The sequence below is a fragment of the Hipposideros armiger genome, unplaced genomic scaffold (genome assembly GCF_001890085.2).
Source record: "Hipposideros armiger isolate ML-2016 unplaced genomic scaffold, ASM189008v1 scaffold_866, whole genome shotgun sequence".
NCBI classification, from domain to species: Eukaryota; Metazoa; Chordata; class Mammalia; order Chiroptera; family Hipposideridae; genus Hipposideros; species Hipposideros armiger.
This window is the reverse complement of record NW_017732216.1, coordinates 339039-364033: the sequence shown is the minus strand read 5'-3', so window position 1 is coordinate 364033 and position 24995 is coordinate 339039. Positions and strand designations below refer to the sequence as shown.

At 39.2% G+C, this 24995-nt stretch overlaps 1 protein-coding gene across 10 annotated transcripts in view; it reads left to right on the top strand.

The window, feature by feature from the left end:
- The window catches only part of PHLDB2 (pleckstrin homology like domain family B member 2), a 245504-nt gene that overhangs the window by 92121 nt on the left and 128388 nt on the right, over positions 1–24995 (top strand). For all 10 annotated transcript variants that reach the window (XM_019629723.1, XM_019629721.1, XM_019629712.1 and 7 more), the window contains exon 2: positions 17623–17736. In XM_019629723.1, coding sequence (XP_019485268.1) covers positions 17670–17736 — 67 coding nt within the window. In that variant the 5' untranslated portion in view covers positions 17623–17669. The remainder of the gene's footprint in view (positions 1–17622; positions 17737–24995) is intronic.

Here is a 24995-nt window from a genome sequence, read left to right as displayed (position 1 = left end):
TGGATATTGTGGCCTAAAATTGACACACAATTAACCAACACAGACTGAATGACAACGAATCTTTACTGAGGTACAATGGCAATAATAACACTAAAATTAAGACCTTGTTTGACAAGTGCTATCACATTTTTTTGAAGTTGTACTTGAACTTGTTCATCTTGGTACTGTACCTAGAAAAACATCAGTAACCTGGGGGCAGGGGTGAGGGGCAGCAGGCTGTCTAATAGTTAAAAACGCCAGGTTTTATTTCCATTTCCAAACTGCTGGCAGGCAAAAATGTCAGGACTGAAAAATCATATAACTTCCATGGCGTAACAGGTTTACTAGGCATGGTAAGAAGAGTTTGAATCTCAGTTGTCAGGAAATCCTATATTTAGCAAGTTGGGATGATCCTTCTAGCCCCATAAATAAAAGCAATCCAGGTTCCTTGTAACTATGCTGATTACCTTTCCAGCCCACTTCCTGAAGCCAGAACCTTAGCTGGTAAAGTTAGGTATTAGTTTCTCTTACGGTGTTTTTCTCTATTTCTTTTTTACTTTGCATCAGAGTAGGGAAAAGTATGGTGTGTGTGGTGTGTAGTATGTGGGGTGTGTACACGTAGGTACATGGGGGGAGGTAGGTAGGGTGCGGACAGAGGGTAGAGATTTAGTTCAACCCAGTAGTCTTACCTGTCTCTTCAGGTGACTTGGTCTCTGCTGGGGTTACTTTCAGAGCCCTCTTTTCTCCCTGTTAACCCCACGATGACATCTGAGTGTGGATGTGTAGTTGAGAGGAGGCACGGCTCTGGGATCTCTACCATGCTGCCTGGATCTCTGCTGGTCCCTTCTGTGCAGTGGCTGATCTCAGCTGCTCCTTGGAGTGATGATTCTGTTGGCATCTGCTGCTGAAGGCCACAGCTGGTGTAATTCGTAATTTATGGTCTTCTCCCAGCTCATCTGGGCCCAGGAATTTCTCCTGAGAACCTAATCCTTCCTCAGTCCTCGGTGGTGCTGTGCATCCCACCTCAGGTCTGACTGTGCTTCCCTAATGGTTCCCAGGTCAGATGTTTGGCTCTGCAACCTCCAGCCCCAGAGCTACTTGGCCTGTACTTGGTGACCTTCAGCAAACTTATACCACCCCTCCTGGGGCAAGTAGGAATTTTTTAGTCTGTCCATACAGCCCGGAACAAAGCTAAATTCCAGGCCTGTCTCTGTCTAATCCACACAGCTTTTACTTTCATGTGACCACCTGCTAAGGGATGAATTATGTTTCCCAAAAGGTATTTGAAGTCCCAATAACCAGTGCCTCAGAATGTGACCTTGTTTGGAAATAGGGTTGCTGTAGATGTAATTAGTTAAATTAAGATGAGGTCATACAGGGCTAGAGGGGGCCCTTAATCCAATGTGACTGGTGTCATGAGAAGAGATACAGACACACAGACGCATGAGGGGAGAACGCCATGTGACGACCCAGGCAGAGACTGAAGTGCTGCAGCTGCAGGGCAGAGAATGCCAAGGATCGCCAGCAAGCCACCAGACGCTGGGAGAGGCAGAGCTCAGAGGCCCTGCCCATCCCTTGACTTTGGACTTCTGGCTTCCAGAACCGTGATATAATACATTTTTGTGGTTTTAAGCCACTCAGTTTATAGTAGTTTGGTATAGTAGCCCCAGAAACAAATACACCAACCCAGGTCCTGTGAGGGGATCCCCTTCCAGCATCCCAAGCAAGAAGCAGAACAGACCCTGGGGGTTCTCCTCAGTCTAACAGTGCTCTACCCCCCTTGCAGTCCTGGAAGTCAGGGCACAAGGCCGACTGCCTGCTTTCCATACCTGGAAATCCAGCAGGACTCAAAAGACAAAGTTTTCCTAGCTTCCTTTTCCTATCTGACTCAAACACCCCTTTTCTAAAACTATAATCAAATCGACCCGGCCTTACCTCTTGGTATATTAGAGGGAACAAAAAAAGAGAGAAATTTAGAAATACTTTTATCTTAAAAAAAAAAAATCTGGGTTTCAAGTCTCTTGCTTTGCTGCAGACTCAAATATCCCATTTGGGATGCCTGAAACTGTCTACTGACAATCTCATTGTCTTGACAATTCTTAGTCTCATGCACCTGGAAGGATCGTCACATGTAGTTGTGATGCAAAAAGCTCGGACACAAAGGATACTTGAGAGCACAGCCATCAATCACAGAATCATTGCTCTGTTACTTACCCATTTGCAGGCAACATGTAGCCATGCTCTCTCCTCTCCTTGAGAAGTGAAGAAATACTTAGCTGTACCCTCTCATCCTCCAACCCATTTCTTTGTCTGCAAATTTCCCTTTGGCAGCCTGGACCAGAAACAGCCTGACAGGCACACTGTCAGCCATGGGGCTCAGGAATCAGGGTCAGCACTTCTACTTATAAATACATCTTTTATCTGACTCATTTGGTAGCTTCCAGTGTTGCTGGGTGTTGATGATCATTTTTTATTACAGTATAGCCATGTTCCTCCTAAGAACTCTGGAGTGGACATTACTGATGACCTACAGAATTCATTGTTCTTTCTTTCCAACAGAACTGTGATACTATTTAGGTATCCATCCTTTTCTGACATGCACCATGCCCCTCAGTGGCCTGATAGGTCAAAGTGTTATCCCATAACTTTTACCCATGATTGTTTCTGGAGTGGACATGTGACCCAAATCAGACTGATCAGGCTCAAAGAGCTTTTGCTAGAGATTTCCAGGGGGAAATGTTTCCTTATCCTTAGGGGATTCTTCAAGAAACAAGTCTCCTTTACACCAGAAGTGGAAGAAAAAAGCATGTAGCCCTGATTGCAGCTGGCAGTTATCTTGCAATTATGGGGGAAACTACCCTTAAGACAAAGACTATTCAGCAAATCTCAGAGAGGAAACACATCTGGATTCATCAACTGAGGCCCCGTGAATCCATGGTGTACATTATATGCATCAATGACCTTCCATACAGTTTAAACTCAATTGATGGACTTGTGATTGACAGTATCCTAACAGATACAAACTTTATTGGACATTTTAGAGTATGTATAATGTTGAAAGAAATGCCACAGATCAGTTTAGCTTTTTTAGTCATAGATGCATAAAAAATTCAGTGTACCTCAGTGTTCTGGAAACCATGGAAGATTTATTCCTTGTGTTTCTACTTGTAGACTCTTTACCTTTGTATTGTCTCTTGATAGCCTCTGGTGCTTATGCTAAGAACATTATAGATTTATTTAATCTATAAATTCAAAGAATGACTATTCTGTAGTATACTCCTGAGAAGCTTTTTAGTTAGTTTTTAGTATTATCAATAGTGCATAGGTTAGAAAATAGAAATACTGAAAAGGAAAAGACTTGCTTAAGCCCGCAGATTTCCATAATCTAGGTAATTGTCACAAACACAAATCAGTGCAGAAGAAACATACAAAACACTGAGATTTTATCTGATAAGCTAGATACAGATTCTTAACTCAGTACATTTCTGCTTTGGTGATATATGAAGATTCTTACACCATCAAAAGGAAAGATCTGTAGGAATATATCAAGATAATAGTTGCAAAAGGTTCTCATCTTTTTGAACACTTAATGAAGACAAGAGTATTGGTAAATGCTTGGAATAGCACAAGGTGAGCAGTCATTTTCCATTGAAAGGGACATATAGACCACCCTTTCTTTTAAATAACCCCGTAAGTACTACATTATTATAAAGGTTTTTTGCTTGAAGGTTTTATTCTTAATTTTTGCCTCACTTAAGTCAATAGTCTGTGAGAGAGTTGGAAAAGGAAAGGAAGATTGAAATACGATCAATTAGCTTCTCTCTGGTTGTTTTAAGAAGCTTAATTTAGGGAAAGAGTTTTCTGGAATAAAATTGGGGTTATCTTTAAATTCATCTTTGTCATCTCTCCTTAGTATGTTTATTATTATTAATAGTAATACACTATAAAACTAAATATTTGGTTGTCTTATCAAATAGTCATTTAAACAAAGCCTCAAAAATGTACCAGACAGGTAAAATTCTTTCAGTATGCTTCCTGCTAGAATTATCCAATTATTCAAAAAAAAAAATCTAACACATTGGGGATAAGTTTACCCACATACTATTAATATTTATTCATGTCTGGAAAGTATGGTTTTCTGAAGCAAGCAGGTAATAATTCAACACTTACACCATTTTTCCTTCCTTTGCCTAAGCAGGGGGGAATCTTGGCAGCTAAAACAGAAATTAAACCCTACATTTTCTCTCAAATAGTTAGAGTCAGGACACAAGAAAGCATAACAGTTGAACAAAGTGGAAATCCTGAAAGCCCAATAGTTATGCCATAACATTGCTCCTTAGCCAAGGGAAGAACGCAGGAACACTGCCATCTCACATTCCTTGGCACTTTTGCCCAAGGAGGTGTGGTTATGGGGTCATGGGGTGGGAATGGGGCAGAGAGTTAAGATCAGATGAACCAGAGCCCTCTGGGAGAGATAGCCTATCTCTGAAAGTAAAGCAAGGCTACAGATCTGTAATTTCTCACTGTAGCCAATTCCAGCCAGGACTAGCTGTGTGCTTTGGAATCACCCTTTATCATTAATTCCTTTACTCATAACAAGCATAAGTTTATGCACAAAGAATGACAAGTTTTTCACTATGGTATTTTGGGCTTTCTATTCAAAACTAGGGGGTATGGAATAAATAATGCTAACAAAAATCTTGAAACACTTGCCATCCTGGATAGATACCTGTCTCATTTATCTAAGCTAATGCTAAGTGAGTTTAAAGCAACACCATCACCTTTCCCTTATTAATGCGGATGGGGGCAAAATAACCTAATCTGAATGATTTCCAAAGACTAACACTAGGAAATTTAAAGTAGCGCAATGATTTAACTTAATTTAATTAATTTGATTCTTGGGCCCATACAATATACTTCCTTTGCTTTCTTTCCCTGGAGTTATTTATTCTAAGAGCAGATATTGAGGACATCTGTGCGATGGAACTGAGCTAAAGTCTTTGTGATATGGCAAACCTAAACAAGTTATTGGTTATTATCTTCCACACACTTAAAAGCAATAGTGCATAACACACACTAGGTGCTTAGTCAGCATTTATTGAATATCAAATAAATAATCCATAGCAGAATTAAAACTATAAATCACTTGTCTTATTATGTTTTAATTATATTTGACACAATATTCGCTTATTTATTTAAAGTTAACATTAAAATTCATTCTGTATGTATCTGTTCAATGGCAAGGTAAAGACATTTGACTATTAAAATTTGGCTAAGAAGGCACCAAACTGATCATTTATGCACAAATAATGAGCAATATATTTTGTCATTTCAATATATATCACAAACTATTTTAACGAGCAGTTGATTCTATTAAATGAGAATAAGCACCTCTGTTTGGTGTGAATTTAACGTTAACCTAAGGATCCCATTAAAGCTCTAATGAGACACTGTAAGAAAGTGCTCTGTAAAGTGCTATGGAGCTTTTTATAAAGCACGGAGTTATCAGAATGGAAGCTGAAGTCAGACATGCTGGAGTTTAAGTCCCAGGTCTGCTTCTTGCTGGTTCTGCACCTTTGGGCAAGTTATTTTTTTCTCCAGAAAGCCTTCGTTTTCTCATCTACAAAATGAAAAGAAGAATAATACTGTCTACCTCATGCATTTTTAGTGACTACAAAGTGAGCTAATGAACAAAAGCATTTTAGCCTAGTGGCAGTTCAGAGCATGAACTCAATAAATTGTAGTCCTCTCATCTTGTTTCTTCATCATTATTATCATCACCAGAGGTAGTTCATGTCTCCCTTACTGTCTATCCCACAAAATTTCAGGATTACCAACAGGGAAAAACAAAAAAAATGGAAAACAAAATTAATCAAAGATGGTGCTACATCACATTTTTATATCTCTCACCTGGAACAATCTGCAAATTGGTCTCCTCAGGCTTGTCCTCCTCAGTCTTTCAAGCTATCCAAGTGACCTACTTAAGACAGAAACCTGACCGTATCACTCCTCCAATCTCTTAAGCAGTTGCCTGTTACTTACCTGGCAGAGCCCGGGGCCTTTTAGTCTGGCTTTTACATGGGGTCTTTCAGAATTAAGCCCCTGTCTGCCGCTTTAGCCTCAGCTCTGATTAAGTAGGACAGATAAGATCAGGTAGGTCAGGTAGACCTGGCTACCTCCTGGCCAAATTCTACAAGGTCATGATTTAGTTAAGAAAACACCAAAAAACTGAAGAGCTCAGCTCAGCTCAGCCTCTCTTACCTCCTGGGAAGCTGTGTGCTCACCCACTTGTCAAATTGCTTTAAAAACACATTACATGCTGAACTTCTTGTGAGTAGGTTCCCAGGGCTTCCCACAGTGTGTGGCATATTTTAGTGGCTCAATAACTATTTCTAAGTGAGTGGCTAAATGAATAAATGAATGCTAAGATTATCCGATGCAACTATATAGAGTTGCCGGAGCCCAGTACCCATATAGGTCTTAAGGCAGACTAAAAATTATTCTTTTTCCAATCAAGTTTGTAAACAATGAAAAGATAGACATGGAAGTCTGGCAGGAAGAGATAAAAATGCCACCCTAGTTACTGATAGAGCTGATAAAGGAGGACATGGCTTAGGTGCATGACAACAGCAGACTTCCTAAACCCGCAGTTCAGAATTAGGTAGACTTACCCACCAGTCACTACACAGCTCCCCACAAGGGTCTTGCCTCTACACAACTTAGAGTGTGAAGGAGCAGAGCAGGATGTGTAGTTCCTGAGGTCAGCTGGCTCCCAACTACACAGAGCCAGCCTACTTCCCAAAAACACCAATGGGAGAGTTACCCCTACTCCTCTGGGGCTGAGTGACTCAAGTGGGGGAGAGATGCCAAAAGGGTTACAATAACTGATGTAACTTGGACTTGTAAGCATGTAGCCGAAGGAAGTTGCTCCCTGCCCCAATATCCTCATATGACTGCTTTATTTTGATGCTGGTGATGTTTCCCACAAGTGACAGGAAAAGTAGATCGCAAAGATACTCCCAAATAATATACATCCACCCATAGATTATATTTTGACTTCCCTTCTCTAATTCTCCCTTTCCTATTGATCCATGAACACAGATTGAATGATGTATTTAGATAAAGTTATCAACATTTTAAAATTGTTTTGAGGGCCGACTGAGTGGCTCAGTTGGTTAAGAGCTCGCTCAAGAGTTTGAGCTCTGAGCAACAGCGGTTCGATTCCCGGCCTGAGCCAAGCAGCCCCTGAGCTGCCAACAGGTGGCAGGATGGCTCAGCTTAAAAAAAAATAAAACGAAATAAAAAAATAAAATTGTTTTGGCTTCTAAAAACTATATCTCCCCTTTTACTCAATGAATTAAATGAAACCTAGCAAATATTTATTGAAACCTTGCCAAGCAGCAAACACCATAGGGTATAAAGATGAATACATGATAGCAATCTTCTGGAGCTTGCAACCCACTCAGCATCATCTCTTGGATTTTTTTCTCTTAGGTACAGCAAAGGGAACAAGGTCACTTGTGAGATCAAAAAGAACAGAGACAAATATTTACAGTTTTTTTTCCAATTACCAAATGTTTTCCTGAGTAGTTAAATGACTGTTCACCCAATTTAAAAACATTTCTCTTCTTCTATCATCAGCATTAATAAGAGCCAAGATTCTAATGATAAAGGTCATGGAAACCACTGGAGAACCGTTTATCTTTCTCATCTTGCCCATATTGCTTTATCTCACAAATGCTTATAATTGGTAAAGAGAGGAAACTGGGTGAAAGGGTTTGGATGGATTGTTGAAATCCATCACCACACTGAAAAACAACTCAAACTAACAGATGGGTTGTTTCAACCTCCCTGTATGAAGGCATCATGCTTACTTCTTTCCTATCCTGGATTCTTGGACCTTCCATCATTCTTTTGAAAAAAAAATTTTTTTTTACTTCATATTAATAAGAACTCTATTTGTTTTTTATTTAACTAGATTCTGGAAAACTATCCATATTGTTCCACTAGATTTTAAACTTGCAATAGTTTTTTTGTTTTGTCTTCCATCTTATCATCAAACTGGCAGTACTACTCAAAAGGAACAGGGATTAGATGTGATTTTAATTCCTAAGAGATTCAGATTCAGGGTCTACTCCCAACTTCACCTTTTTAGCAAAACCATTATGGAGAAATTTGTGATTTTGTTTCCCTCAGCTACACTGAATCATGGAATAAATAAGGTACCAGTTACTAAAATTTGAAGCAGGCCTGCATGTTCTCAACATTGTTTCTGATCGTCAGAAAACCAGCGTCCCTTCTTCCTGTCACTTTCTTACTTGCACTAGATTAATAACAGGAGCATGAAGTAATTGTTTTCACTTTAGAATAGCTTGGAAGCATATACTCCATGAGGACAAGCCAGTAAACCAAGACTGGTATTTCTGTTTGTAAATAAGAGGTAGACAAAGTTAAAGCAATCTAAAATTCTTTACTTGAAATGCAACATTTTTATTAAGTTATGAGATAGCATATGGACTCATTGCAGAAATAAAAAAAAAGAATATACGTAACTTCTTGGGTCTGTATAAATTCTTTATTTCTAAATATCATGTGTAAGAAAAGTAGAAAAATGAGGCAACACATCCCAGGATCTAAGAATATTATGTCAGCATGAAAGGCTGTGGGATCTTCAGAAACTAACTAAATTCCATGCCATTTTTCCAGATTTGTAAAGGAAAAAAAGGCTTCATTACATGGTTTTTTATTATCTCTATATCTGTTCAGAATCTACAGGAGAGAGGATAAATAAAAGGAAACTGACAATAGTAAAATTACAAATATTGTGGAGGCTTCTGTGAATCACATTGCATATGTATTTTTAAAAATTTTGAATGTATTATTTAATACTTGTCCAATGCAATGTGTATTAAATATTGAACATTTTTTAAAGGAGGCTTTTCATGTATTAAAAAACTCATTACTGGGCTTGGAAATAATATTCACTTAATAAAATACACAGTGTTGCTTTTGCCCAAAGCATTTTGAAACCATAAAGGGAAAAGGAGCTGTGATAAGCACATTTCTAGGGTCAACAAGCTAGAAGGGGCCTTTTTGCAAAAATTTCCTTAGAGCCATAAATTTAAATCCATCTGGAAGAGCAATCAGTAATTCTGTAATAAAAGCCTTGCTCTATAACGTAACCACTGTAATACCCCATGTGGAATTCATTTTTATAATATGTTTACCCTATATTTAATATGTTCCAATATCCAGTATTGTTCAAGGCTAAATGTTAATAAAGACTGATTGTTTCATATGATAATATGCAAACAGGGATATCTATCTATGTCCATCTATCTAGATAAACATATAGATGACATAGATGCTATGAATATAAATATAAATATAGATATGAATATAGGTATATCCCAGATTTTAAAATATAAGTAATTTCAAGGTGGGGATAGATACATTTATGAAGGTTAATTTCATCAGTAGGATGTTGTACTACCTACCAACATTCATATGGTTAGAAGGCCAAGAGTTACTTATTAGGGAACCACAAAGATGACATGAGCTACTCATTAGGGTAAACAAGCTGTGCCAGAAAGAGTTATTCCCTCCAATCCTGGGACCTAGGCAGAAGTAGAAAAGATCTCTGGTGCTGTTTCCGGGATGCTGGCTCAGGAGTCTTGCCTTTGACCTTGCGATCTAGCTGCAAGCTCTACCCAGACAGACCACATCTCTTGTCTGAACCCTACCAGGACCAGAACCAAGAAGGCCTGCTCAGGCACAGCCTCACTGATGCCAACAAGATTCCACAATGCCAACCACAATTCAGCCCTTTCTACCAAATACACAAGAATCTATCTACATGAAAGCATCATCTTTTCCCTGAATCCGACAATCATTTTAGACTTGACTCTTTCTGTTAATGGTACTATTTGCCTGTAATGGTATGAAAGTTGTGAACTTAAAATGATTTTATTTTTTTAAAAAAGAACACCAAAAGGTAAAATTATGCAAATTATTCAAAGTAAATATTTTAAGACCACTCTTCCCCCACCCCCTTCAATTCCCAGTCATCAGAGGAAAACAGCATTAATTTTAGTGTTTTTCCTTTCTGACACTTAAGCTTTGCTTTTGCTTTTAGCAAAAATGAGATGACATTGTATATATTGATTTATAACTTGTTCTTTTCACTTAAAATTTATGGCAGTTTATTTAGCTTTACCTTATTCTCATATTATTCCACTGTATAGATATACTAGTTTACTTAACCATTACCTTACTGATGGTTATTGTGCTATCACAAGCAAGGCTACAGTAATAGTCTTTGCATGTATAACCTTAAGTACTTTTGCTATCATTTCTTTATAAGACAGAGTTTTAGAAATGAGATTGCTAGATCATAGGGTAACCTATGTGGACAGTTTTTAATAAATGCTGTCAAATTATTGGGACCAATTTTGGAATTCTCTTTTCACTCTTACCACCTTTCTCCTAGACTGCAACAAAATCTATGAAAACTTCCTTTGTGAGATCATCCTGCCATTTAATCCTGACCTCACATCCTTTGGGCTACATTTTTAAGATACTATTTAGACCCTAATATGTTTGGACACTGACTTCAGCTTCCTAATGGTTTTTGTATGTCTCATCTCTCATTCTACACATTACAGCCACAGTAATCTTCTCAAAAATTGCCTTACACATATCACATCTTTATAATCTTCCATGAAACCCCATTGCCTAAAAAATAAACCTTAACCATGCATTCAAGATCTTTTGCAATCAGGGGTCAGTCTTTCTCATTTTATCCTTATTTCTTCTACTTAAAAATTTGAGAGAGAGAGTAAGGGTAGCGAGAGATCTATGATGAGCCACACACCCTTAGACACTTTCACACACTGTAAATAACCCTTACATCAGTTTCAAAAGAGAGGCAACTGATGGATTGGGGAGGAAATTTTGCTCTTTACCACAGAGATATAACATGTAGAACTGTGGTTTGAAATTCAGCATATCTTACAGAAAAATGCATGTACTTACTATTACACCACATTTCGATTCAATTCATAAAGATTTATTTGACATTTACCTCATGCAAAATGCTTTATTATATGTTATAGAGGATTAAACATTTTAAAAGAATGCACATAATTGACCTTTAATCATGGCACCTGTCTTCCTGGCAGCAATTCTTTACAGGCAGCTTGCTTTGTGCCATGTGCTAGCCTCTGGATGTAGTTGGTTAAAACAAAGGTAGGCACCGATTTCTGGTTATTTATTGCTACTTAACAAATCAGACCAAAACTCAGTGACTTAAAACAATGACAGTATGTTGACAATGATTTATGTTGCTCACAAATCTGCAATTTAGGGAAGGCTCAGAGGGGGCACCTTGTCTCTGTTCCCCTCTCAGCATCAGCTAGGGTGGCTTGAAGGCCAGGACTGGGACATCTGACATCTTGCTCACTCATTAATTTGGAGGCTGGTGCTGACTGTCAGCTGGGCCCTCAGTGGTAACTGTCACCTGGAATACCTTCCATGTAGCCTTTCCCCGTCCTTACAGCTTGGGGCCTGGCATCCCCAAAAGGCCAGGCAGAAGCTGTTTTGCCTGGTAGGACTCGGCCTTGGATAGCACACAGTATCACTGCCACTACAGTTACAGGCCCACCCAGATCCAAGGGGAGGAAATGGAGACCCCACCACATGATGAAGGGCTGGCAATGTCACATTTCAAGAATATCACATGGGGTGGTGCAGCCTACCACAGCACCTATAGGTGTGCCAGTGACCTGTCATAGGAAGATAATCCAGGACAATCAAATTCCCTTTCAAGTGAATTTAACTTAAGAACAATGTAGAGAATAAAATACCTTGTGGGGATTAATATGAAAGGACAGAATGAAGAAAGCGGAAGAAGGCATGATGAAATGTGTGTTCCCGGAAGTTATGAGACAGTAGAAACTAGGAGTTAGAACTCAAGTTCTGTTCACTTTTATATAAGGTGTGGTCAAACAATACAGTGAATTTTAAATTTAAAAAAATCATTACAGTAAAAGACACATTGCCGTTAATTCCCCTCAAAATGCCCTCCCCCCCCCCTTTGAACACACTTATGGCATCGTTCTTCCCACTTTCTGAAGCAGCTCTAGAAGTCCTCTTTCGTGAGGACTATAGTCCCAACATAGCACAGTGCCACACACATTATAGGTTCTTATACATGTCACATGAAGAAACACATGAATGACTGGAAAGAAGGAGCAAAAAAGGAGGGGTAACTTTGGAGGGAGAAAGGTGAGATTTGACTAGAAAGATGGCGAATTTGAGGTTCCCGTTATGGAACCCCACTGAGATGTCTAGCGAGCAGTTGGTGAGGTATACCTGTGGCTCAGAAGAGAGACCCAGCATGTGAAAGGACTTAAGAAGCCATAGACAAAGTGAGGCTTTGGCTGGATAAGATGGCCAATGAGGAGCATGGAAAAGGAAGACCACTGACTAAAGCTCAAACAAAATAATGAGTGGTTAATATTGTAGGCTCTGCATCTGAACACCTGGATTTGATGTCTGTAATACCTGCTTCACCACATACTAGCTGTGTATTCGATTTTTCTAGTTAGTATTTAGATTTTTCTAGTTAATACTTAGAACAGAGCCTGGCCCATAGTAAGCAATCACTGAATACTAATTATCATAACTACTGTCAAATCTTTTTTGACATCTAAAGTTTAGGAATGAGCAGAGGTAGAGCCACAGAATAATATTGGGCACAAAGGCCTTGTGAAACCTTGCATAATAGTCCTGATAAATAGCTGTGGTTACATTTATTACTGAGTTGCCAAACATCAAAGAGTTGCTAATTGTTAATAAAGAGAGGGTGACATAGTGAGTCGTATTTCTATACCAATACTTCGCAAAGTCTGTGCTTAGGGGTATGCAATAGTAATATGTATTTTTTAAAAAAAGTATGTTCTATACTCAAATATATTTGGGAAAGGCTGAATTAAACAGAATTAAATAGGTGTTTCTTTAAAAACATATGGTAATATAAGGCACACAGCTTGCGAAGAGGGGGATACAGAGAGCATCATTTCCCAAATACTTTTAAGTTGTTTTAGCAATTGTTCTGCTAAATATATGAGTAGAACACAACTTCTCAATGTTAGTCAAGGAAGAATCTCTTCTTAAAAATATATAGCAATGAATCCACTTCCACAAATTCTGACAGAAAGTCTAGAATAGGGTTAAGAAATTGCTATTTTTAAAAAGCTCCCTTGTGTCACCTTGCCACCAGGCAACCCGAAAGAGAAATTTGACCTCTCCCATTATCCCTCTCTCTTTCTTTCCAACCTGTTCTGAGAAAAATAGCTCCAACAAAGAAAGGTAAGGGGAAAAAAGGGAGGGGGGGCACTAGGGGAAGTTATTCTGTCACCAAGGACATGACTAGAAAATAGAATGTCAACATTCATTAATGTTTTTCCACTGAGTTGGCTTCAAGAAGCATGGATCCCAGGAACTCAGAGAAATCTAGAATTTGCTGTTAAAAAGATGAGAAGTCTAGGGCCGGCTGAGTGGCGCAATGGTTAAGAACTGGCTTGGGATGCCAGAGAGCCCCGGTTCAGATCCCACATATGAGGGCCAGTGACACTGCCCTCTACAGCTAAGATGATGAACAGCAGCTCAACCTGGAGCTGGGCTGCCAGTGAGTCGCCCGCGATGGCATAGGCTGCAGTCCCCTGCTGCAGAGGGTTGCCATGAGCTACCGTGTGTAGCCAGCAGCCAGCATGAGCGGCCAGCAGCCACAGTGAGTGGCCATCCAGAAGCCAGCTACTGATCTGCCTCACCCGGGAAGAGCGCAATGATGGTGCCAACTTGGGCCAGTGAAGCAACGTCCTCCACAACTAGACTGAAGAACAAAATGACAGCAACTTGTTTGTTCCCTTTACCCCAATTCCCCAATAAAAACCTTTAAAAAAAAAGTCTCAACATAATTATTTACACTGGTTCAAGAAAACTGTATGGACTCAAGAGACAAGAAATATTCAATAATGTATCTGGGTAGTTAACCCAGAAAAGTTAAAGGAGGATAAACATTTATCCTCCAACAAGCACAGCATGACAGTTACGTATGTACCTGTTATGCTTTCAAAACCCTTCAGACAGTCAACATGGGTGAAAGCTAATGATCTGATTACCATAAAAAAATATAATTTGGGAAAGTAGTTGTAGGCTGTACACATAAAGAAATTTGAACTACCACCCTATGGAATTAGTGGTTATCTGACAGATTTCCAAAAATTCCCAACAGAACTTTGAGGCAAAGTAAGATGAGAATTTTTTAAAAGCTTATGTAGAACTTATCTAACACAATGGGAATACTTGTGCTCTGTGTGCCTGTTTAAAATGTAATCTAAGAACAGGCTCCTTAATTAGGAATTACTTGGAGAACTATAAGGTCTGATAATATACTAATCTATGATATGTACTGTTAAAACTGAACTAGGAAAGATTGTCTTAGAACCATTTTGGACATAAGACGTGTGTGTGTGTGTGTGTGTGTGTGTGTGTGTGTGTGTGTGTGTGTACATGGACACTCTGTCTAGGAAGAATTCAACAGAGTGAATGGTTTAACATATTTCTACTTTTACAGCCTGCTTTAAAATTTTTATGGTAAAAATAAAAGGAGATAAAAGCATGACATCACTTTCAGGAATCTCTCTACACACTCAAGCAATTATTCATTTTATATGTCTGGCAGGAGGGGTTTTGACTGAAGTCAATCCCTGCCTTTTCTATCACCCCTGGTGTAGAGGGGGTGGGAGTGAAGATAAATTAGTCTACCCATGCTGCACTCTTCCAGATGAAAAAAGACCAAAGAGATGTGACAACTAACCGCAACACATAATCCTAGCTTAGCTCCCATCAAGAATGTTATTGGGACAATTGATTGAACTTGAATGGAGATAGTGACTTCAATGTTAGTAAGTGTCAATGATAATTTCCTGACTTTGGTCCTTAAATTGTGGTTATCTAGAGAATGTCCTTGTTTGAAGGGTTATATACTAAAAACTCTTCAGAGATGCTGGGCAACATGTTCAAAACTTACTCTCAAATGATTCCAGGAAAAAAAATATGTTCTTTGTACTATTCTTGCAGCTTTTTTGGATTTTGAAATTACTTTAAAATTAACATTATCGTTAGCATTTAAAGAAATACATTCATTGTATTGCTTATGTTAGTTTAGTGTTAATTTTCTCAGGTTCTCTAAGTAAACAATCATATCATCTGAAAATAGTTTTACTTCATCTTTTCCAGTTCCTATGCCTCTTATTGTTTTCTGTTTTCAATGATACTGGCTAATACCTCTAGAATAACATTTACTAGTAGAAGACATAGTGAGCATTCTTGACTCTTTCCTAATCTTATTAGAAATTCCTCTAGTATTTTCCAATTAAGCACAAAGCTGTCTTTGGGACCAAGGTATTCTGTTTAGAAAACATGTATTAATTCTTATTTTCTTGAGTGTTTTTATCAGGACACTTTTATCACAAGCTTTCTTTTTCTTTCTTTTTTGCATTCAGGGGACAGTCATATGATTATTCTTCTTACATCTACTAATACGGTGTTTATATTAGTAGATTTCCTAGTACTGAATCATCCTTGCATTCCAGAAATGAATCCCGTTTGGTCATGGTGTATTTTCTTAATATGATGTTAGGTCCTGTCTTTTAATATTTATCTAGTATTTTTGCATTGATATTGAATGACTTCTTGTAATATGTTAACATTTTAGAACCACATTCCTCTATACTGTTTTTAGAAGAATAACCTCCGTGAAAGGAGCATGGTGATAACAGAAAGGACGTGGGAAGCGGTCTAATGGCGAGATGGAGAGACCAGACTTTAGAGTCACACAGACCTTGCTGGCCCCCTCCCCAACTGACTGGGTGATCTGGGTGAAGTTATTCCTCCTCTTCTACCTCTATTTTATCACCTGTCAGATAGGAGAATCTACCACAACATATCGTATAAGAATTAAATGATAAGATTTCTGTAAAGACTTCAGAACAATGTCTGGCACCATGTAAGCCCACATAAACATTGGGATATTTTATTATAAAGAAGTATTTTCTTCTGCTGTTTCTCACATTATAAAAAAAGTGTTAGGGTATATGTGAACAGATGTAGTTTCCTCAGTAAGTACTTCCTCTCTGTTTAAATGGTCCCCAGCATTTTGCTATGATTGCTGAGCACAGAGGAGAATAAGCAGACCTATTTAGTGAGCCAGGTTTGTATTTTGTCTCTTCTTTTACAGTTACCCCATTTTAGACTAGAGGGTAGTCTAAAGGAAAAGGTGCCAAGGAAAGAGGAGGGGGGACTTTGAAAGAAATGGAAAAGGAGGATAAAATTCCTTGAACCCCTATGACATGCCAGGAACTAATTTAGGTATGTCTGCAGTTAATAGATGAGGAAAGCTTCAAGATAATATCAAGACCTGAAAACCAGAGAACCATCTTGAGAGGGGTTATGGGGATGAGCATTGTCTCTCTATCTAAGAGTTGAGCTTAGATTTGTTCTTTTATCCTCACCCATAACTTCTTCAAATAGAGGAAAATGAAGAGATGAGTTGTCTCTGAGTTGAGCTCTAGGCTATTTTAGCTCTTAGCATTCTGAACTTTGAAAAATCACTCTATACAGGGCAGTAGTCATGTTTCTAGGGCTCTTGAGTGTGGAGGACATAATGAGAGTGCTGATTTATTGGTGCATTTATTCTATAACTCTCTATTTTGATACATTTATTCTATAACTCTTATTAGGACTGCAGAGATGAAAATGCCATTTACCACTGCAAGACTGGTAGACACACAGTGCTGGAATGAGGGCCAAAAGAGATTGGCCTAAAGGTGTTGGCATTTGCGCTGAACCTAAAAAAGTTGGAACGAAATAGAAAAGCAAAACTTGTCGGAGACATGCACATACTTGTGCATGTATTAAGAAGCAGGCTCCAGAATGACACAGACCTAGGTCTACATTTTGCCTGTCTCTTTCTTGCTCTTGACCTTGGACAACTTCTTTATGTTTTTCTGAGCTTTATTTGCATTGTCTGTAAAATGAGGGAAAAGTATCTAATATATATGGGTTTATGGTGAAGATTGTAAGATTATAAGAGAAAATGTAGGTAAAACACGTAGCACAGTGCTTGGGATGTGAATCCTCAGAGGTAATCGCCATTATTATTATTATTGTCTGGTCTTTGGTGGTGTTCTTCAGTTCTTGCCTCTGTCGATAATCTTTACCTCAGACCTCAAGCTACTTTATTAAAACAGATTACTGAGATACAATTTTCATACCATACAATTTATCCATTTAAAGCATAAAGCTTATTTGCTGGCATCTGTTTTTTAAATCTGTGATTATTCTATTCAAAAGTGTGCTTTCGTTGGTGATGGTTGGCGGTAATGGTGTATAAGTTTTGCCATTCTAAAGGATAGTCAGCAGTGGGATTATAGGATGATCCAGGATGTCTGTTTTTCAAATTCAACAACAGTTAGTATTCCCCAGATGTTAGCTCTGTTGACCTTCAGTTGTCAGAGGACACCTCAACTTTCAGCTTCCCAGTCATGCATGGCACTTCTCTTTTCTTGCTATGTACAGGGTGGCATCGATCCCAGTTTTGCTTTGAGATTCAGCAGAAGATCCTGATGGAAGAGGATGATACCCAGAGAGAAAAGCCCCAGGAGGATGGAGTTGATGACGTGCAACTCTTAGGTGAGAACTATGGGTGGGCACTTCATTCTCAGAGATTTTCAGTAAATACTTGTGAGTACTTACTCTCTTCTATAAATATGGAATGACTGAGCACTGTTCAGCATAAACCCATGAGTCCAACAAGCAGTAGGAAGATAGCCTAAGGCTGGTAATCCTTGCCTAGATATTTGGTCATGTGCTTATTTACCTCACTGAAGGCATGTTGAGGTTTTGTTTAGTCCAGATGCTAAATGACAGGCAGGCCAAAGCATCTGGCATGGCAAGATCTTTTCCAGTGACTCATCAGTCATTCAAAAATCAAAGCCCACACAAAAAGGGGTGGATGGGACACATAGAGAAATGCATCACATTTTTAGGCTCTCTAGAAGAACAGCTGATTCAAGGAGTGGCAGGAGATATGAGGCTACAACCCAAGTACACCCAGTTCACAGAGTTGTGGTGCTGGTTGAACCTTTGCAATGTGTTCCCCAGCATTCAAAACAGAATACATGGACTCATAAAATGTCTATTTTCCTCATTATTTTTTATTATGACTCAGATGGTCATGTAACCGGAATAGAGGTGCACTCAGGGATATGCTGGGGACCTGGTATCAATTAACCTCATTAGTATTTCCTTGAAACCAGCTGCTGATCTCTGCATAGCAAAGTCCTCTTTCTTAAGGAAGAGTGACTTTAACCTAGATCTTGTTTTTTATTTACTGATGGCATTAAGTTTCTATACACAGAAGTTGAAATATAAAATTTCTATATTGGTATTAATGAAAGTTCTCCAGAGAAACAGAATCAAGAACATATATATCTAAGTATAAGAGAGAGATGTATTCTAAGGAATTGTCTTATGTGGTTGTGGGGGTGGGAAAGCCTGAAATGTGTAGGGCAGGCTTCAGGCTGGAAATCCAGGTATGAGTTGATGCTGCAATCTTGAATCTGGATTCTATGGAGCAACAGGATTGAAATTCAGGCAGCATTTCTATGTTGCAGTCTAGAGGAGAATTCCTTCTTCTCTGAGAAACCTCATTCTCTGCTCTTAATGTCCAAACTATTGGATAAGGACCACTCATATGATGAAGGGTAATTTGCTTTACTCAAAATCTACTGATTAAATGTTAATCACATCTAAAACATATCTTCACAGAAACATCTAGACTGGTGTTTAACCAAAAAACTGGGCACCATAGCCTAGCCAAACTGACACAAAATTAACCACCAGAGCCCTCTTACCATAGGGAGTTTATGTCTTGAGCAGAGATGGGAGATAAAACAGAAAAATTTGCAGTCCAATAATATGAAATATGTTGGCACCTTACGGAGACTGGGGATGGAGTTGGGAAAAGCTTTCTGGAGAGCATGATTCCTGAACTGACTCCAGTTGTTAAGGGAAGACATGAATGAACATGAAACTTCCCATCCTTGCAGCAAGAAGCAGGAAAGAATGGTAAGCCACTCAGTGGAAACATAACCTAGAGAAACCAAATGACTTATTTTTTTTCTTTTATTTGTTTAATGCTGAACTGAGAATTCTTGATTTATTTTATCCTAAAGACTTGGAGGGGTTGCTAAAGAATTCTTAAGATTGAAGTGATGAGATTAGATTTTCAGTATTCAAGGCCAATTCATATAATTATTCAACAAATATTTTATAGTGTCTGTCATGTATGAAGTATGGTGGGAGGCATTGATGATATAATGATGAACAACATAAGAGCTCACTGACCTTACAAAGCTTAGAATTAAAGAAAAAGACTAAACAATTATAAATTTTAATACTGCTATTGACAACAGATTTAGAAGCTTTATAATCCCAGTGACTGCCTAATGCTGTCCTGCCCAGCCCTCACATTCCCTGTCACAGGTGCCAGCTTCAAACACGGAGTGATCTCATACACTGCCCTTATATCCCATCCTCTCTCTGATGAAATACACAGGGTCTTGGACTTGATATTTCCTGATGCTCCAAAGTGTGGATCTTAGCTTTCCCTTTAGGCACTTCCATCTTCCATTGCTTTGGCTGAGCCTTGCCTACCACACATCCAGTGACCCTCCGGCCCCAGCCCTAGTGAAACTTCATTTCCCCCTGACCCCTGGGCTTGTTCCTGGCCCTTTCTAGAAGTGAGAGTTTAGAATATGAGGCAATAGATAAAAACAAAGAGGTTGGAGAGAAGAGTAGTATTGTCAGAGGTAAAAATGATATGATTTGGCAATGGATTGGTAATAGGGGTTGAGAAAAAATAAGACAATGCAAACATTTTCTAAATTAGGGGGTTAGATGACTAAACATAAGGGGATGACTTTTAGCTATCTCATATAACAAAGAAGAAGGGTTAAGGGATGTCATTGGGGGAAGGTGACAATGATTTAAACCTTTTGGTCTGCTGTGCCCAGGAGACATCCCTGTGAAGGTGCACAATATATAATAACCACCTTCCCCCATGTGTACCCCTCAACCCTCCTTTCCTATACTGAGGATTGTGGCAGTGGAATGAAAATCAAAAGATTGATATATCCAATAGGTTCAACGCATATTCAACTATTTACAGTCACAGAGAATAAAATGCTAACATAAAACGCATTTAACATAAAATGCTAACAGGCCATGAGAGAAAAAACTTTCTTTTAAGGACTAATTACCAATGAATTATTCATCAGGAGTAATGTTGCCCTTCACCTATGTGGATTCTTCAAAACTGCCAGTGTAAGGAATTTTCCACCTGGATGGTCACTGTGGTTAACTTCAGGAGCCAGATAGAATGAGGGACAAAACTACTTGCGCATTACCTACCAATGCTCAACAGACTAGAGGAATGCAAAGCATTGAGGTGATTTCCCCTCACCAGCACTCTAGTTGTTGAGAGTCCTCAGACCTTATGTAGGCTTTTTTGGAGAGGAATCAGAGGGAGAGCCACAGAAAGCTCTGCCAGCGGGCATGGGGGAGGGAGAGGGAAGCACACCCTTTAACCATATCCATGTTTGCCTTCTTGACTAGCAAATTTATTCAATATATATAACTTACCTCTTGTGCATTGTTGGGTTGCTAAGCCTTTTGTAATGTTAATTTTAATATTGACATTAAAGGTACAGTATATCCATCTACCCATGTTAAAATTCTGAAAGTTCTTATGTCAAGCTTATAAATATAATGCTAATACCTTGAAGTGACTTCTTGAAATGAACAAGAGAAGGACCTTTTACATAGACTTTCTTTTAATTCCTGTTGGAGAAACATGGTAAATGAATTTCGATCCTCTTTAGGCATATTATAACTCACAGAAACTCTCCTGGTTCCTGAGAATAGCCAGGAATTCAAATGAGTCTAAAAGAACTGTACTAGTCATAAACATCACTACCTGTATCTCAGAAATAAATGCTTCAAACCACCATTTAGAACTTCCTGAGCACTGACACTAAATCTCTAGTCAGAGCTGGGTGCTATATAATAATGTTTTTACTAGCTCTCTTAACAACTCCCCTGAGAGAAATAATGCAATTATTTCCATAATGTGAAACATTAACAAAGGTCAAGCAAGTGGCCCCAAGCCTCTGGTGACACAGTCAGTTCATTAGAATTTTAAGTCACTGAATCACCAGTCCAACACTTGAGCCAACAGCGAAAAGTTACCTGTTTCATACTTATTTCTGTAAGAATGTTAGGATCTATGAGTATGGAGTCATCATAAGATGAAACAAAGGATGGCAGTCAAGAGCAGGCAGAGAGATTCGGTATCTTAGCTGGGCTCTTATGAATATTCAATTGAGTGTCCTTAACTTCTACTGATACCTCTGTTAAACATACCGTATTTGCCGGCGTATAAGACGATTTTTTGGCCCTGAAAAATATGCCTCCAAGTGGGGGGTCGTCTTATACGCCAGGTACACTTCAGATAGACTGCCCATAGTGCTTGCCCCATGCCATAGTGGCCTCCCGATGCCCGCCCACTTCATTCCACATACCGTTCAGGCATCAGCAGCGCTGCTGGGTGTATGCTCGGCTGTTATGCGATTTTGCTGTTATGCGATTTTACCACACTCGCAAAATCGCACACAGCCGACCATACACCCAGTATGATAGCGCAAAATCGCGAATCGCGATTTATGTATATGTTTGATTACATACAGCCTTGTGACAGTTTTCCTGCATGTCATAAGCATTTGAATATAAATATAAATGTTGAAATCAAATCTGATATTGTTTTACCTTTTATTTGGTGTGTGGAAGGTGTGCGGAAGAGGGGGTTGTCTTATACGGCGAGTATATAACAAACTCTGTATTTTGAGTGGAAATGTTAGGGGGTCGTCTTATACGCCCAGTCGTCTTATATGCCGGCAAATACGGTATGAAGAAACAGAATCCGTGCCGATTTATTGGGGTATTTAAAATCTCTGGTGGGAGCTCATCTTTCTCTTTCATCCTAGCCCTATGGAATCAGTTCCTATTTCCTACGCAGCCACTGGCTCTTCCTGTATTTGTCAGGCAAGGAGGAACCAGAGCAGTTTAGAGCAAGGAAATGACATAATTGAAACGATATTAGACATGAAATCTAAAATGCAAAGCCCCATCTCTCCCCTCCTCCCAAACCTGGCCTGACTGCCTGGATCTTGTCTCCCATGCCTCCCTCCATGCACTGTGGGCTTAGGCGGGCTGCATCAGTCACCACTTCTCTAACCTGCCCGGGTTTTACTGTACCCCTACCTTATTCATGTTATCTCCTCTGCCTTGACAGTCCTGGCTTTCAATATGAAGGTCACATACATTTTCCTGATAGACTCATTGGGCAGAAATACATTTTTTACAATGTGTTTTCTATTACATTATCACATTCCAGTTATATGCTAAAGAGTAAATTCCTCATATAAAAACACATAAAAATGTCTTATTTTAGCTCCACCTCTCACACATTTAAGCACACTGTGTGGAACAGGGTAGATGTTTATTACCTTTGTGTTTCACAATCTTCATGTTCTGAATTCTGGACCCCACTCTGAGTTGTCAGAAGTCTCTAGTGCAGTGAGGTCTGTTTATACCTGACACACCAATTATCATACTTGGCTAGTAAAGGGACTGAGTCAGGGTTTAAACCCAGATCTGCCTGACTCCAAAATCACTGATCTCTCCATTGCATTCTGCAAATATAAAGTTCTTGATTCTTTGCTAAGAACCTTACCCCTGCCCAACACGGCTAAAAAAATATATGCACATATTATATAAAAGGGGAATTTGAAGTCAAGGTATAAGATAACTGGAGGGATGAGGAAAGTCAGATGAAAGGAAAAATAAAAAAAAGTAACAGAGAAGAGAAGCTGAGTTTCCTGCAGTATCAGTGAGTACTACTGACAGAGTACTGTTTTTTCAGTGATCAGCAGATAAGCTACAAAGAAAACTCCTTGTTTTAAGTCTGCCATGCAGGAAAAGTAGACCAATTCAGGGTCCTCAAATGATTAGAAAAGTGGGCCAGATAAACACAGCTGGGATAGGTTAATTAATTTAAAGGAGACACACACACCCACACACATGCAGACACAGTGCGTCCTTTTCTTGCCTGATTCCAATAAAAGCTAACACCAAAGATTGGGGGTAGAGCAGAAGAAAACATTTTGATGCAGAAATTAATCAATTTTTCCAAATGTATTTAGATGATTCTCATAATTACAGAGCCAATCTCTTAATAGTTTGAACATAAAGCAGCACATGGTGATAAATTTCCACTTTAATTTTGGTTAATTTTCTGGTATTAATTTGACAAGCTAATGTTTTATTTATACTTCATATATGTAAATATATTGGGTTGTCGGGAAAGTCATGACATGTTTTTTCTATGTTTTTCGTTGCAAAAATGCATCATGACTTTTCCGACAACCCAATAAATTTGAGAACGTAGAGTAAACTCTAAAGATCTAATAATGTTACTAGAATAAAAATACAAAGAAGACATAACAAACAAAAAAGGGAGTGGAAAGCTAAATCTTTATTGCCATAGTACTATATTTAACAGTAATTTCTTAAATTAAATTTATTGGGGTGGCATTGGTTAGTAAAATTATATAGGTTTCAAGTGTACAGTTCTATATTACGTCATCTGCATATTGCATTGTGTGTTCAGCACCCAGTCAGTTCTCTTTACAGCACCATATATTTGACCCTCTTGTCCCTCTTCTAGCACCCCCACCCCCACCCCCCTTACCCTTTGATAACCACTAAACTGTTGTCTGTGTCTATGAGTTTTGTTTCTTTCTTTGTCTTGTTCCTTTGTTGCTATCAGTTTTATAGCCCACATATGAGTGAAATCATACGGTTCTTGACATTCCCTGCTTGACTTGTTTCACTTAGCATGATAATGTCACGATCCATCCATGTTGTCACAAATGGCAGTATTTATCTTTTCTTATGGCAGAATAGTATTCCATTGTGTATATGTACCACATCTTCTCTACCCAATCATCTATTGAAGGACACTTTGGTTGTTTCCATGTCTTAGCCACCATGACTAATGTTATAACGAACATTGGGTTACATATATTTTTTTTCTTTTTAGATGTTTTTTTTATTGGGGAATTAGGGGGATGGGAACAGCACTGGGGAATTGGGAGAAGGGGAACAGACAAGCCGCTGCCGCCTTGCTCCTCAGTCCAGCCTTGAAGGACGCTGCCCCAACGGCCCAAGTTGGCACCATCACTGCGCTCCTCGCAGGGGAGGCAGATCAGTCACCGGCCTCTGGACGGCTGCCCACCGCGGCCGCCAGCTGCCCATGCTGGCCACCGGCCACACACAGTAGCCCGCGGCAACCCACTGCCACAGGGGCCGCAGCCCACGCTGGCCGGAGGCGACCCATGGCAGCCCAGCTCCAGGTTGAGCTGTTGTTCAGCATCTTAGCTGTAGAGGGCAGCACCACTGGCCCTCACATGCGGGATCCGAACCGGGGCCCTCTGGCATTCCAAGCCAGCTCCGAACCATCGCGCCACTTGGCCGGCCCAAGGTTACATATATCTTTACAGATAAATATTTTCAGATTTGGGGGGTAGATACCCAGAAGAGGGATTGCTGGGTCATATGGTAATTCTAGCCTTAATTTTTTGAGGAACCTCCATACTGTTTTCCTTAGTGGCTGCACCAATTTATTTTCCCACTAATTTACTTTCCCACCAACAGTGTATGAGGGTTCCTTTTTCTCCACAGCCTCTCCAACACTAGTTATTATTTGTCTTGTTGATGATAGCCATTCTAACAGGTGTGAGGTGATATCTCGTTGTGGTTTTGATTTGCAT